The sequence below is a fragment of the Hemiscyllium ocellatum genome, chromosome 39 (genome assembly GCF_020745735.1).
Source record: "Hemiscyllium ocellatum isolate sHemOce1 chromosome 39, sHemOce1.pat.X.cur, whole genome shotgun sequence".
Taxonomy (NCBI): Eukaryota; Metazoa; Chordata; class Chondrichthyes; order Orectolobiformes; family Hemiscylliidae; genus Hemiscyllium; species Hemiscyllium ocellatum.
The window spans coordinates 17633789-17651146 of NC_083439.1; the positions used below are offsets into that span (position 1 = coordinate 17633789).

At 44.6% G+C, this 17358-nt stretch overlaps 1 protein-coding gene across 1 annotated transcript in view; it reads right to left on the minus strand.

Annotated features, from left to right (window-relative positions):
- Positions 1-16450, minus strand: part of lysmd2 (LysM, putative peptidoglycan-binding, domain containing 2) — a 71131-nt gene extending 54681 nt beyond the window's left edge. The window contains exon 1 of the mRNA XM_060853109.1: positions 16044-16450. Within this exon, the coding sequence (XP_060709092.1) occupies positions 16044-16241 (198 nt within the window). The 5' untranslated portion in view covers positions 16242-16450. The remainder of the gene's footprint in view (positions 1-16043) is intronic.
- Positions 16451-17358: the final 908 nt, after the last annotated feature.

Sequence of the window (17358 nt, forward strand, 5' to 3'; positions counted from 1 at the left end):
CACCAGGGACCATCCACTCGTGACATAGAAAGGATATGGAATGTTACAACCATGGTAATACTTCTGCAATGATATTCGATGCATACTTCTAAAAGCATCCTGAATTAGCTCATGAGAGATACAGAGCTAACCTCAGATGTGCACTTTCTGGAAAAGTCCTCTAACTTGCAAGCAGGATTTAAGTCAGCCAAAGCCACATTGTCACAAGAATGTATAACGTGAATAGGAATAAGTAATAGAATAAGTGTCTGATCTCCATCACAAACTTTGGTCAAAATGTAACAGAATTACAGAATACGTTTTGTAGAATTTTGGAACTATAACCCCTAATGGGGGAAAGGCGTCAGCCAGCCCAGATGTCTATCTAGGAAGAAAGTAACAATAGCAACAAATGTACAACTCCTCAGACACTGAAGTAAGCCATATTCATATGCAATAAGGCCTGAACAACATTCATGTTGCTGGGTATGGAAGATTTGAATTATAAAGAAATACTGAATAGTCTGGAGCATAGGAGGTTGAGGGGCGACCTCAGAATTTTATATAGATAGAGTTAATGGTAATTGTCTTTTCAAGACTAGGAGCATATTTTTCAGTTGAGAAGAGAAAGATTTAAAGAGGACATAAGCATCTTTTTTGTTTACACAGAGTGTAGTTTGCGTGTGGAATGAAATTCCTGAGGAAGTGGTGGATGTGGGTACAGTTACAACGTTTAAAAGACATTTGGATAAGTACATGAATAGGAAATATTTGGAGGGATATTGGCCAGGAGCAGGTAGGTGGAATTAGTTTTGTTTAGGATTATGGTCAGCATAAACTTGGAGCAAAGGGTCTGTTTCTGTGCTGCATTATTCTAACGCCACACAGGTACCCAACAACGAACATTTCCAAAAAGAGGAAACCCAACCATAACCCTTTACATACAATTGTATCACCATCACTGAGTTCCCACTATCAACATTTAGGGGATTACCATGCACCAGAAACTGAGCTGGACTAACCATGTAAATACTGTGGCTACAAGTGCAAATCTGGGAATTCTCACTGAATAACTCACCTCCTCAAAACCTGTCCACCATCCATCACGTTTAGGTCAGGAGTGTGATGAAATACTTTCCATTTGCCTGGAAGTGTGCAGCTCCAACAACATTCCGAAAGCTCAACACAATCCAGGGCAAAGTAGCCTGCTTGACTGGCACTCCAGAGTGGCAGTGCCCTTACTTCTGGGCTGGAAAGTCTGGATTCAAATCTCACCTGCTACAGAAATGTGACATACCACGTCCGACCAAGTTCGCAATAAATGCCTACAGCATGTTAAGTCAGCATTCGGAAAGATGAACACCCTCAACATTCACTCCAAGTGCTGACAATGTTCATCAGTTTATATACCAACTACAAAATGCGCTGTAGAAATCTACCAAAGCTCCTTAGATAGCATTTTCTAAAACCAGTGACTTCTAATACCGAGAAGGGCATGCCAGTCAAAGATGCATGGGAACCTGCAAGTTCCCTTCTAAGCCTGACTTTGAATTACATGGCTGTTCCTTTATTATCACTGGGTCTAAATCCTGGAACTTTGTCCTAAACATCATAATGGGTGCACACATACTCCATGGACTGCAGTTTTTCAACAGTGTAGCTCACCAATGCATTCTGTTTGCAATTAGGGGTGGGCTATCAATACTGGCCCAGCCAGTGACATCCCCATTCTGTGAATAGACACAAAAAAAAAGGCTGTTCAAGAACATGTTGTTTGGTGTATACTCAAGGTCAAGTAATCGTGACTAATGAATTAATCCATAGATGATATATCAGGACCAATCGGAAGTGGAAGTAGGTACGTATTAACTAATCATTGCACGGGTATATTAGAATATGGGATGAACCACAGGTTTTAATGGACAAAAGGAACTGACTTGGATAGATTTAAAGATGACACGGGGAGAGGAAAATGTTATTGTGAGCCACCTTATCACTCGCATTAGTGGGAAAGCAGGAATCATCTGAACCAAGAGCAAAGATGCAAATTGCCTTGATTTATGAAGTGTAACTTCTGTAGCTTAATAAATTGGCCTTACAATACTTTATTAACTGCCTCCTTGTCTGAAAATTAAGATCTGGTTTCCTGAAATATTCACACCAAGGTAAATAGCAGCAACTGATATTAAAAAAAGTTCATCAACTCATTTTACAACATGTTACTTGTTGATTATTATTTAGCTTCATAGTGAGCTATTTAAATCAATTTTCATTGATGAACTGCACCACCATTAAAAACAAAATAATGTCAGCGTGTTGCAATCCGATTGTGTAGCCAACCTGAAAGTAAAATCTTTGGACTGTCATTTCCAAGAAAGCCACTGGATTTAATGAAGGAGCGTTGATGTAAGGAAGATGAGTGACTTCAGTGACACATTTCAGAAGTTCTTCCAATTAAGCTTTAGAAGCTTACAACCAATTTTAAAACAACATTCAATTGACAATTTATGCTCTCAGTTTCAAACATTCTAGCTTTACTAACACCTGAAAACATGTGCCAATTATATATGAAACTAAATGTAAAATGTTTCACTCCAAAGTCAGAGATATACAGCAAGGAAACCGTCCCTTCAGTCCAACTTGTCCATGCTGACCAGATATCCTAACCCAATCTAGTCCCATCTGCCAGCACCCGGCCCACATCCCTCTAAACCCTTCCTATTCATATACCCATCCAGATGCTTTTTAAATGCTGCAATTGTACCAGCCTCCACCACCTCATCCCAAACATGCACCACCCTCTTTGTCAAAAAGCTACCCTTTAGGTCCCTTTTATATCTTTCCACTCCCACCCTAAACCTATGCCCGCTAGTTCTGGACTACCACACCCCAGGGAAAAGACCTTGTCTATTTACCCTACCCATGCCCTTCATGATTTTATACACCTCTATGAGGGTCACCCTTCAGCCTCCGAAACTCCAGGGAAAACAGCCCCAACCTTATCAGCCTCTCCCTACAGCTCAAATCCTCAAACCCTGGCAACGTCCTTGTAAATCTTTTCTGAACCCTTTCAAGTTTCACAACATCATTGTGATAGGAAGGAGACCAGAACTGCACACAATATTTCAAAAGCGGCCTAACCAAATGTCCTGTACAGCTGCAACATGACCTCCCAACTCCTGCACTCAAAGCTCTGATCAACAAAGGAAAGCATACTAAATGCCTTCTTCACTATCCTAAGTACCTGCTACTCTACTTTTAAGGAGCCATGAACCAGCACTCCAAGGTCTCTTTGCTCAGCAACACTCCCAAAGACCTTGCCATTAAGCGTAATGCTCTGATTTGTTTTTCCAAAATGTAGCACCTTGCATTTATCTAAATTAAACTCCATCTGCCATTCCTCAACTCATTGGTCAATCTGATCAAGATCCTGTTGTACTCTGAGGTAACCTTCTTTGCTGTCCACTATACCTCCAATTTTGGTGTCATCAGCAAACTTACTAACTGTACCTTCTAAGTTCACGTCCAAATCAATTATATAAATGACAAAAAGTAGTGGACCAACACTGACCTTTGTGGCACTCCACTGGTCATAGGCCACCAGTCTGAAAAGCAACCCTCCATCACCATCCTGTGTCTTCTACCTTCAAGCTTGTTCTGTATCCAAATGGCTAGTTCTTCCTGTATTCCATGTGATCTAAACTTGCTAACCAGTCTCCCTTTGAGAACTTTGACGAATGCCTTACTGAAGTCCATGTAGATCACGTTCACCACTCTGCCCTCATCAATCCTCTTTGTTACTTCTTCAAAAAACTCAATCAAGTTCGTGAGAAGTGATTTCTCACACACAAAGCCATGCTGACTATCCTGAGTCAGTCCTGGTCTTTCCAAATACATGTAAATCCTGTCCCTCAGGATTCCCTCCAACAACGTGCCCACCACCAACGTCAGGCTCACCAGTTTATAGTTCCCTGGCTTGTCCTTACTAACCTTCTTAAATAGTGTTACCACGTAAGCCAACCTCCAATCTTCTGTCACCTCACCTGTGACTATCGATGATACAAAATCTCAGCAAGGGGCCCAACAATCACTTCCCTTGCTTCCCACAGAGTAAACTTTAACAATACAAAGTACCATCTAATTTATTTTAAGTCGAAAACACCAGTGCTACTTAAAAGAGGAATCACTAAATATGAAAACACAATGGTTCAAGAATAGTGCATTTTATCTACAAAAAAAATAGCATCCAGTTTACAAAATGTGTGTAACCACTTTTCAGTGGATGAGACTACATCACCATTTGGAAGTAAATCCGAATATTTACTACATAAATGCTGTATTGCTACCCAGTCACTGAAGTTATATTCGTACAATGTTAGCACCACAGCAGTGAAAACCACTAGACTGGAGATGTATGTTTGCAAGTAGCACAAGTTACCATGACATCATAGCACTGCCATCTGTCCTGTTCTGTAGCACATTGAGATGCTATTAATTTTCCGCAAGAGAATATGTGATGACATTCACTGGGAATGACAGGTATTGGCATTTCTTCATGCAAAATTAATGACTTATAATCTTAACACTACATAGTTTTGCAATAATCAGTTTTAGCTTTGTATTAAAGCAAACAATATGATGTAACATGAATGAAAGCAGTCTTTGCAGAGGATAATGCAGTTCATGTAAAGCAAGGGGTCAAAAAATGTTCCCAACCTGCCTGTCACATGAACATTTTGCCAAAGTTGAAACTTTAACAGATATTTTAACATCAATGAATAGTTCACTTGCTAGGAAGGTAAAGCGCAGCCAGCAGTATAACTGCACAACTGGCATCTGTGCTACTAGAAAACATAAGAGTGATAGCTCCAGAATCAGGGGCACCATTTTAAAATAACAATTGGTGAATGAGTAAAGAGAGAAGAGGGAACTACAATAAAAGGTAAGAATATTACGGAAGGAGATACTAAATTTTATAATGATAATCAATTATAACTGCAATTTACTACAGCAATGTCGAAGTATTTGCTGATTGCACAAAAAGTGATATTTATCTTCAACCCAAAACAAAATACCAGTTCACAGTGTACTCACAATTTAAATAGAACTGGATGTGTTCTTGAGATTGGCTAACATAACTGTGTGTAAGACTAAGAGGGGTCACTCTGGAATGAGACAGATTGCTAATGCAGGATTCAGAAACTTGAGCATAGCACCACTCACTCATTATAGCAGTGCCAACTCTTTGAAAGATCAATTAGTCTCATTCTTCTATTCTCCCCCACACCAGCTTTCCACTTTTTTCCTTTCAAGCATATATTGAATTTCCCTTCGAAAGGTTCTGCTGAATTTGCTTCCACACCCTTTTAAGCAATGCATTGCACATCATATTTCACCATGTTTAAAAAAAAACTCTACTTTTGTGATTGACCACCTTCATAGGTTCGAGAGGTTAGTCTAAGGTTTGCTGGCAAGTTGTTTTTTGTCTTTCATGGGAGACTGTCAAATTGGAGGAGGGTGAGGAGTTACACTATGGGAAAGACATACAGGAACAGCTGGCCTGTCTTTTCTTCATAGGTTTGTATAAAGCTTCAGACACAGTTGTTTCAAAAACTTTGTGAATGTTCATAGCACATTGGCGATTCATCGCCAGCTCCATTCTGGTTTTTACACATCCCATTAACCTCCTTCTACTGGACTTCATCTAATCCCATCAACATATCCTTCTATTCCTAGTCGGTTTGTGCATCTCTAGCTTCCACTGAAATGCATCTACAGTATCTTATTCAACCTCTCCATGAGATAATGAGTTTTTTTTAATTCAAATCACTCGCTGGATAAGTAGTTGCTCCTGAATTCCCTGTTGGATTTAATTATGACCGTCTTACATTTATGGTCCCTCAACCACTATTTATAGCCTCCGTGCTGCTATAAAATTAGGCAAGAAACAAGAACATGCCCAGCAATTGCAAGCCAATTGTTCAAAGGGAAAAACAACTCGTGCACCATCAGAAAGCCCGAGAACACATCAACATGAGTGGCAAACTTCTGAAAAATAAAAAGAGAAAATGCTGGAGAACCTCAGCAGGTTTGGCAGCATCTGTGTGTATAGAGAAATCAATTAACATAAAGTACAATGTGACCCTTTGGAACTCACATAGAAGGTAGTTCCTTTGTGGAATGAAGTGCCAGAGTGAGATGTTAAAGGGTTAATTTGTTCTGCTGACATGTAAGAAATTGGATGTTCGGCAGGGGGGTGCTTTTCTGTCTGGCAGGCAGGATGTGACAATCTAATCTTACTCAGTAAACACTACAGTTTAAAGGACAAACCTAATCACTTTATAATGCTTTCGAGTGGCATGTGACTATGGAGGAGGGGCAGGGAGTTGTATTTTGCATGCATGACTGACTGTGATGTAAAACCCTGTATGAGGGGAGGATGGTTCTCTTGATCAGGGAGCCTCACTTGACACGCTCTGCAAGCATTGCGAAGAGTGTTAAGTGATCCTCCAGAATCTTGTACTTGCTGAAATAAATTGTGACTGTTCACAGAAATTGGCGTATTGCAGTTGCATCAAGCGTAGAAGAATCTCAAGAAGGGAACTTGACAAGAGGTGGTGTGAATGCAGGTAGAGTTACAACATTTAAAAGACATTTGGACAGGTGTATGAACAGGACAGGTTTAGAGGGATTTGGGCCAAACGCAGGCAAGTGGGATTAGTTTAGTTTGGGAAACTTGGTCAGCATGGACCCGTTGGATGGAAGGATCTGTTTCCGTGCTGTATGACTCTATGATTCATTGTCTCTTTACTGATGCTGCTTGACTGTGCTGAGAATTTCCTACATTTTCTATTTTGTTATACCCCTGACTATGTTGATTTAACTGTAAAATTACAACATCCACAACTTTCGGGATGATTGGCATATTTTTCAATTGCACACCGGCTTTATAAGCAAACAATTGAGTGTCTATGACCATTAAAATAAAGAATCATCTTAAATTGGGTGGTCAATTAACTTACTGATTATATTAATTTGTGATTACAGCCAGACATAAATCATATTAATTTTGTAAAACACAAAGACTAAGAAAGGTCAACAATCATGTTCCTAAAAGAAAATCTTAGCAGGACTTATACACTTAATGGTAAGGTCCTAGCGATGGTTGCTGAACAAAGAGACCTTGGAGTGCAGGTTCATAGCTCCTTGAAAATTGTGTTGCAGTTAGAAAGGTTAGTGGAGAAGGCGTTTGGCATGCTTTCCTTTATTGATCAGTGCGCTGAGTATAGGAGGTCATGTTGCAGCTGTAAAAGACATTGGTTCGGCCACTAATGGAATTCTGCATGCATTCTAGTCTCCCTGGTATAGGAAAGATGTTGTTAAACCTAAAAGGGTTCAGAAAAGATTTTCAAGAATGTTGCCAGAGTTGGAAGGTTTGAGCTACAGGGAGAGGCTGAATAGGCTGGGGCTGTTTTCCCTGGAGCATTGGAGGCTAAGGTGTGATCTTATAGAGGTTTATAAAATCATGTGCACGAATAGGGTAAATACACAAGGTCTTTTCCCCAGGGTGGGGAGTCCAAAACTTGAGGACATAGGTTTAAGGTGAGAGCGGAAAGATTTAAAAGGGGCCTAAGTGGCAACTTTTTCACACAAAGGGTTGTGCATGTATGGAATGAGCTGCCAGAGGAAGTGGTGAAGGCTGGTACAATTACAACATCTGGATGGGTATACAAATAGGAAGGGTTTAGATGGATATGGGCCAAACGCTGGCAAATGGGATGAGATTTATTTAAGATTTCTGGTTGGCATGGACAAGTTGGACTGAAGGGTCTGTTTCTGTGCTGTATGACTATTACATTTTCCTGAAAGTAAATGAAACAGCCCCCAGCAGATTCTGAAATACCGTGAGTCCTACTGTAACACCAGTTGCAAAGTTCCTTTTATGGGGTAATAAATCTTAACTTTTGGTTATTTAATTGAGGGACAAAGAATCGCTGGAAGGAAAGCAGGCCCCACCAAAATTGACATTTAAACAACACATTTAAAACAAAATCATCTAACTGCAAGTTAGCAATATTCCAATCTGACAGTATAAACCTACAAATCCCTAAAATGACCAGCACCTGATATAAGATTATTAAGTATGCCATTATAAATTAGGAATTCACTTAAAATACTATCTTTCTAATATGCCTTTCATGACAAGTTGATTCCCTAATGATTACAAAGATCCTGTTATATAGTTCACTCCTGATAATTCAAAGCCACCATATGTGCTAAAATGTTGATTTATCCAATCACATTGGAATTTAGTACTTAGTAACACTGAATTAAGAAAAGTGGCTTCTGGCTACTTTATAATCATACAGACTAAGTTGTTTTCATATACAGTTATGCAATGCTTTATCATTTAAAGCTGCTGCGATGACATTACCTCAAGGAGCCTCTGCATGCCTGTCATTGTACAGTAAATGCTTACAGCTCATTGCTAGATGACAATCAAGGAAAGGTATAACCCCCAAAACACACAGAAACAGTTTGGTTAAAATAGATATTTGTAAATAGACTAAATATTCATGTACAGCAGTAGTTACATTTACAACAATTACCTGAACCCAGAGATGCAAATCCCAAATCCCTCCTCCTAATTCCCTTTATCTTTAACTCACTGGCTCCTAATAATCAATGGCAGTCAATCGCTAAATAGGTCTGCAACAAGACATTAACATAGAAACCTCTCATATGAGATGTTGCCATGAATCAAGTATTGGTAGCCTATGCATAAAGCTAGCACAAACAACAGTCTAACCAAAAAGATAAAACTCCACCTTTCAATTTATTTCTGAACAAGTGCTGACCTAGGTTGCAATTTAGTCTATGATCATTATGAGACATTTGAACTCATAGGATGGGGTTTAAGGGCATAAGATTAAATCATTAGAATCACAAAATGGCATCCATTATTAAATGCAGCCAGCAAAGGTTGGGTTTACTTTCTAACTTAATGCAAATTTGAATACTTAGAAAATAAAACACCTCTTGGACTGGTTAGATAATAAGTGCTGGGATGTATGACTAAGGAGGGAATCATAAAATTAAATAGAATCCCTACAGTGTGGAAGCAGGCCATTTGGCCCACTGAGTCCACACAGACCCTCCAAACAGCATCCCACCCAGACACACCCTCCTGCTTTATCCTCATACCCTGCATTTCTCATGGCTAATCCACCTAGCCTATACATCCCTGGACACCATGGGGCAATTGAGCATGGCCAAACCACCTAATCTGCACATCTTTGGACTGGGGAGGAAACCCACGCAGACACAGGGAGAATGTGCAAACTCCACACAGACAGTCCAAGGCTGGAATCGAATCCAGATCCCTGGTGCCTTGAGGCATCAGTACCAACTACTGAGCCACCGTGCTGCTTGTTTATGATCTGCTGTACCCAGTTGTCGTCAACTTGAACCAGTTGTCAATCGGGTCCTGTCAGGCTTGTCACACATGACACAGCTGAGCTCCGTCACGTCCAAAAGATTTCTCCTCCTCAAAAGTTGCTCACATTCTCCCAATTCCTCAGGAACTAATTCATCCCTTCATTGTCTGCTCCAGTTGTGCAGAGCACAAGGATGATGTCGCACACTCTATCCAGACTTCACTGGAGGGCATCCCTAGACTGGTCCAAGCAGTGGAATCACCTGTTAAAAGCCTTTTCACTTGCTCCACCAAGGACCTGGCCACACAGCATGGACACAACTTGGTAAAAGTGCTGCACTTGCTGAGGGACCAACATATTACCACATTAAGGAATTGCCTGCTAACCTCACCATTACTCCAGACGAAAGTGAAATCAGAGCTGGAGGCTGTGGCTCAAAGGGAGCCAATGGAATTCAATATATTCTGTGGTTTTGCAAAAGGAGCCTGAACAACATAGTTTGTCAACCACAAGACTGTTACCCCACTCAATGAACATGCATATGAACAGTGGAGGAAATTCAAATGATAGCATTTTTAATGGTTATCCAGAACTGCCTTCATCATCTAAAATATTTATGGTAGCTTGAACATCCAGCAAGTTGGAACACCGACTTACAAAACTCAATGGGTAATACAGTGACTGAAACTCTCCCTTTAACATCGATACATAAAATAATCTCTAAAAATGGAAAGGGCCAACTTCTTAAAAAAAATTCAGCCTTTTTGAAGTGAAAGGTTGATGAAAACATGATTAAAATCTCTAATTCTATGAAGAGACATACAGGACAGCCAGAGACAACATATTTTTCACAGCACATGGCTAGAATTTGGATTGCATTACCTGGGACTGGGGTGGAGCCAGCATCAATTGCGGCTTTGATTAGAGAATTGGCTAATTATCTGAAGAGAAAATAGTTGCAGGACTCTGGGGGAAGGCAGATGGCTAGGATGAGCTGATCAGTTCTAACAGACAGCCATCATGGACAGGACAGGCTGAATAGTCTTTTTCTGTGTTGTAACCATTTATGTTCCTGCAGAAATCCAAACCAAGTGGTCTGAAATATAAACTGACTTGATCAATCCAACAGATTGGGGAGAAATTTCTCTCCGAGGACCTCTTCACCCACCTCCAACACACTGCATCCATCTGGACACCCCGCGCTGGCCTATTACCTGCCCTCGATCTCTTCATTTCCAACTGCTGCCGGGACATTAACCGCCTCAACCTGTCTACACCCCTCCCCCACTCTAACCTCTCACCCTCACAACGCGCAGCCCTCCAATCCCTCTGCTCCAATCCCGACCTCACCATCAAGCCAGCAGACAAACGGGGCGCAGTGGTAGTCTGGCGCACTGACCTCTACACTGCAGAAGCCAAACGCCAACTTGAGGACACCTCTTCCTACCACCCCCTCGACCATGACCCCACCCCCCCATTACCAAACCATCATCTCCCAGACCATACAGAACCTCATCACCTCAGGAGATCTCCCACCCACAGCTTCCAACCTCATAGTCCGGGAACCCCGCACTGCTGGTTCTACCTCCTTCCCAAGATCCACAAGCCTGACCACCCTGGCCGACCCATTGTCTCAACATGCTCCTGCCCCACTGAACTCATCTCTACCTACCACGATACTGTCCTATCCCCCCCCAGACCAGGAACTCCCCACATACGTTCAAGACACCACCTCCTCCAAGACTTCTGTTTCCACGGCCCACAACGCCTCATCTTCACCCTGGATATCTAATCCCTCTACACCTCCATCCGCCATGACCAGGGCCTCCAAGCCCTCCGTTTTTTCCTCTCCCGACATCCCCAACAGTACCCTTCCACCGACACTCCCATTCGTTTGGCCGAACTGGTCCTTACCCGTAACAATTTCTCCTTTGAATCCTCCCACTTCCTCCAGACCAAAGGGGTAGCCATAGGCACACGTATAGGCCCCAGCTATGCCTGTCTCTTTGTTGGTTACGTAGAACAGTCTATCTTCTGTAATTACACTGGCACCACACCCCACCTCTTCCTCTGCTACATTGATGACTGCATTGGCGCCACCTCGTGCTCCCGCGAGGAGGTTGACAATTCATCAACTTCACTAACACATTCCATCCTGACCTTAAATTTACCTGGACCATCTCTGACACCTCCCTCCCCTTCCTGGACCTCTCCATCTCCATTAATGATGACCGAATTGACACTGACATTTTTTACAAACCCACCGACCCCCACAGCTACCTGGATTACACCTCTTCCCACCCTACCTCTTGCAAAAATACCAGCCCGTATTCCCAATTCCTCAGTCTCCGCCGTATCTGCTCCTAGGAGGACCAGTTCCACCACAGAACACACCAGGTAGCCTCCTTCTTTAGAGACCACAAATTCCCTTCCCACGTGGTTAAAGATGTCCTCCAACGCATCTCGTCCACATCCCGCACCTCCGCCCTCAGACCCCACCCCTCCAACTGTAACAAGGACAGAATGCCCCTGGTGCTCACCTTCTACTCTACCAACCTTCACATAAACCAAATTATCTGTCGACATTTCCGCCACCTCCAAAAAGACCCCACCACCAGGGATATATTTCCCTCCCCATCCCTTTCCACCTTCCGCAAAGACCGTTCCCTCCGTGACTACCTGGTCAGGTCCATGCCTCTCTCAACCCACCCTCCCATCCTGGCACCTTCCCCTCCACCGCAGGAACTGCAAAACCTGCATGCACACCTCCTCCCTCAACTCTATCCAAGGCCCTAAAGGAGCCTTCCATATCCACCAAAGTTTTACCTGCACATCCACTAATATCATTTATTGTATCCGTTGCTCCCGATGTGGTCTCCTCTACATTGGGGAGACTGGGCACCTCCTAACAGAGCGCTTTAGGGAACATCTCCAGGACACCCGTACCAATCAACCACACCGCTCTGTGGCCCAACATTTCAACTCCCCCTCTCACTCTGCCGAGGACATGGAGGTCCTGGGCCTCCTTCACCGCCGCTCCCTCACCACCAGACGCCTGGAGGAAGAACGCTTCATCTTCTGCCTCGGAACACTTCAACCCCAGGGCATCAATGTGGACTTCAACAGTTTCATCATTTCCCCTTCCCCCATCTCACCCCAGTCCAAGACTTCCAGCTCAGCACTGTCCCCATGACCTGTCCTACCTGTCCCCATGACCTGTCCTCTTCTTCTTTTCCACCTATCCATTCCACCCTCCCCCGCCCCCAACCTATCACCTTCATCCCCTCCCCCACTCACCTATTGTACTCTATGCTACTTTCTCCCCACCCCCACTCTCCTCTAGCTTATCTCTCCACGCTTCAGGCTCACTGCCTTTATTCCTGATGAAGGGCTTTTGCCCGAAACGTCGATTTTACTGCTCCTCGGATGCTGCCTGAACTGTTGTGCTCTTCCAGCACCACTAATCCAGAAATTTCCCTATCCGGATTGTGGAATATAACAACACTAGAAGCAGTTAAGGCAAATAACAAGAGAGGCATTTAAGGGAATAAATATGTTTTAATCTATTTGCTATGTCCTATCCAAGCTTTTGACATGTTGGGAGACATATTTCCCAGATTGTTCTCGACAAAGTCCTAAGTGCATGCACAAACAATGCATGGGCATTAACTAATAGTTAATCTGCCATAAGGGGGCAACCTGAAGAGTCAAAACGTCTGCTAAGCCTCACTACTTGCTTTGCTTTACAAAACTGCTGATATTTTGAATCTCAGGCTGTCAATAATTAACATTACGTATCAGTTGTTTCTCTGACTATTCATGATTCAGACTTTAGAGACAGCTAATATTTCTGATCTAGTTTTGAAAATCGGTGCTATCAAGGGCAAAGACCAAACGGAGTTTCCAGTAAATGCTGGATAACCACACAACCAGAATTCACACGTGTGTCCTACTTTACACTTATAACCTATTTATCACAAAAACAACCTGACTGCTACATCCCACTTCTCACCAACCCCCATCAAAAACCTCAAATGAGTAATTTAAAAACACATTTTTCATGCCTTAAACGCATAATCTGATTTGACAAGTTTAATTTACAGTTCTTCCTGTGAAGTAATAGAGGAAGCGGGCCCTGAGTTCAAAATAAGATCACTGTTCAACAATTAAAAGAAATTCACGTCTAATATCGCCAATAACTGGGTGAAGGACTGCTGGTGTATCAGCAACACCTGTTTCTTTGAGCTAGAGCCTCTGGGTTCAAGTCCCACTGGCCTTGGAAGGTGGTCAAACTCTTCCAGCACACCTATGACAGGTGAAAAGAGCAAAGAAGTTTCCTGGTTTGGCCAGAACCATGTGGCAGCTGCAGCACACAAGTGTCTACAGATTTAAAGGCTCCATGTGCACTTTCTTGCCATAGGGTACATTCCATAGCAAGTATCATCCTCACAAATGTCACAAATTAATGAATCATCAATAGTCAATGATCAGGAGAAACCAGGGGTAGCTTACTTTATCTCTCACGCGATGCCATTTATTCAAGTGCCACTGGCACATGTTAATAACTGCTGAATGGCGAACAGAAACATTTAGCCTCAGTATAACAGAACGCAGAAACCAGCTTGGCTTGGATCTACCCTAACTAATAATTCATGTCTTTTAAGTGTTCAGGACCAAGTCTAAATCTGTTTATTTAAGGTTGGAGAGATGATCCTGCAACTGGTCTCTGTAAGCATTTGGTCAGTACAGGATAGATAGTACTGGGTGCAAATTTAGCTGTCTTATCTGAAGATGCTCTGGCTATGGAGGAAGTGCAACAAATATTTACCAGACTAATTCGTGGGATGGCAGGACTGACATATGAAGATTGGTTAGGGTTTCAGAAGCATGAGGAGGATCTCATAGAAGCCTATAAAATTCTAACAGGACTAGACAGGATAAAATCAGAGGAGGCCAGAAACAGGGGTCACAGTCAACAAATATCAAGTAGGCTATTTAAGACTGAGATGAGGAGAAATGTCTTCACCCTGAGAGTGGTGAGCCTCTGGAAAACCACAGAAAATGGTTGAGACTAAAACACAGAATGTTTTCGAGGAGAAATTAGATGTAGTTTTTAGGGTTAAAGACGTCAACTGATATGGAGAAGTAAGTGGGAATGAGAGACTGAATCCAATCACCAGCCATGATTAGAATTAATGGTGGAGCAAGTTCCAAGTGTCAAACGGCCTAATCCTGCTCTTATTTTCTATGATAGCAAATGGGAAGATAGCTAGGACTTCCCTCTGAGTTCATGATGTCTGATTTCTGTTCTTATCCTCAGTCCCACAGCCAGCCTTATCCTCAACCACTGCTTTGACAACAGTGTATTGTTAATTTGCTACTCCATCAGCCCCTTCAACATCAATGGTGTGCCTCTTACCATTCATCTACCAAGCTTACACCTCTCCCTTTACATCACAGAAGTGTCCAAGTAAGTGTGGTGAGATGAAAAGGTTGGGGGGGGGGGGGCGGGAGAGAGAGAGTGAGATAGCGGTGGCGGTTGGGGGAAAGAGTGAGATGGCGGGGAGGGTAGAGTGAGATGGTGGAGGGGGGGAGAGGAGTGAGGTGGTGGAGGGAAGGGAAGAGAGTGAGATGGTGGAGGGGGGGGAGAGAGTGAGGGGGGGGAAGGAGTGAGATGGTGGGGGGGAAGAGAGTGAGATGGTGGGGGGGGAAGAGAGTGAGATGGTGGGGGGGGGGAAGAGAGTGAGATGGTGGGGGGGGAAGAGAGTGAGATGGTGGGGGGGGAAGAGAGTGAGATGGTGGGGGGGGAAGAGAGTGAGATGGTGGGGGGGGAAGAGAGTGAGATGGTGGGGGGGGAAGAGAGTGAGATGGTGGGGGGGGAGAGAGATGGTGGGGGGGGAAGAGAGTGAGATGGTGGGGGGGGAAGAGAGTGAGATGGTGGGGGGGAAGAGAGTGAGATGGTGGGGGGGAGAGAGTGAGATGATGGAGGGGGGAGAGTGAGATGATGGAGGGGGGAGAGTGAGATGATGGAGAGGGGGAGAGTGAGATGATGGAGAGGGGGAGAGTGAGATGATGGAGAGGGGGAGAGAGATGATGGAGAGGGGGAGTGAGATGATGGGGGGAGTGAGATGATGGAGGGGGGAGTGAGATGATGGAGGGGGAAGAGAGATGATGGAGAGGGGAGAGTGAGATGATGGAGGGGGAAGAGAGTGAGATGATGGAGAGGGGGAGAGTGAGATGATGGAGGGGGAAGAGAGATGATGGAGAGGGGAGAGTGAGATGATGGAGAGTGAGATGATGGAGGGGGAGAGTGAGATGATGGAGAGGGGGGGGAGTGAGATGATGGAGAGGGGGAGAGTGAGATGATGGAGAGGGGGGGGAGTGAGATGATGGAGAGGGGGGGAGTGAGATGATGGAGGGGGGGAGAGTGAGATGATGGAGGGGGGGGGGGCTGGGGGGGGGGGAGAGTGAGCTGGGGGGGGGGGGAGAGTGAGCTGGGGGGGGGGGGGGAGAGTGAGAGGATGGAGGGGGGAGAGTGAGCTGGGGGGGGGGAGAGTGAGCTGGCGGAGAGGGGGGTCGGCCTGGCGCTCGGTCTGATCGCTCCCCGCCCCGGGTCCCAGGACTCACCGTTACTCCATAGCGCAGGGCGAGGCCTCGGAGGGTGTCGCTCGGGCTGACCGGGTGCTGGATGTATTTCTCGGCCAGCGGGGCCGCCACACTCGCCGTGCTGCCGTATGAGCGCGTCTTGGTCCGGGCCAGGCTCTGGGACAGCTCGGCCTCCGACTCATCCCCTCCACCGGCCCCGGGAGGCAGCGGCTCGGACATCCTCCCCTACCCCGGAGTGAGGGAGGGGGGAAGCGGGGTGTGGCTGAAAGGCGAGGCCGGGGCCCGAGATGCTGCTCCTTTGATGGAGAAGGCGGCAGCTGAATGACGACAGGAGCCTCACCCTCCGAGAGTCTGCAGCAAAACAAACCGCCGCCAACTCCCTGATAAAAAGGCCACTTCACGCGGCGCCGGAGCCTCGGTGTTTGTGGCTCACCGAGTAACGCGCTCGTCTCGGAGAACGAATGGTCTCGGGTTCAAATCCCTCCCATGGTCTTATGCAATCTGATTACTCAGTGGCCTGGAAAGGAGTGCTGCACTGTCAGAGGTCTCCAAATATAAACGAAGTTAAACTTGTACTCTCCAGTGAGTGCAAAAATCCTCGGTCACTGTTATCCCAAACGTTTTCCCAAGAGGGTGGGTGAATAGATCTGGGTGGGTTACTCTTCGGAGGGTCAGTGTGGACTTGTTGGGCTGAAGGGCCTGTTTCTATACTGTAGGGAATCTAATCTCCCTTTTGTGGCTTGAGGCCAGACCCTCTTGATCAAATGTGTGAAAGTAAAAGTAGTGTATTGAGATGGTTGGAAAATTACTTAACAGTCGGGAAACAGAGTAGGAATAGTGTCATAGAGATAGCACAGAATCAGTCCCTTCCATCCAACTGAGTCTATGCCGACTAGATATCCCAGCCTAGGTGAAAGTGAGGACTGGAGATCAGTCAAGATTAGAGTGGTGCTGGAAAAGCACAGCAGGTCAGGCAGCATCCTAGGAGCAGGAAAATTGACATTTCAGGCAAAAGCCCTTCATTCCGAGATCGGCTGTCCAGGTCAGTGGTGAGGTTTTTCTCTGTGCAAACTCCTCATTGATCTCTGAGAGAGTTCTGACTAACAGTCTACAGCTGTTGGACTGCTGTCAGTTCTCCTCCCAACTGTTCAATTTTTCCTGGTCTTATACCCCAAAGCATGAAGTGCTTTTGCCCGAAACGTTGATTTTCCTGCTCCTCGGATGTTGCCTGACCTGCTGTGATTTTCCAGCACCACTCTAATCTTGATTCTGATCTCCAGCATCTGCAGTCCTCACTTTTGCCACAATGTAACATGTGCTCCAGCTGCTGGGGTAG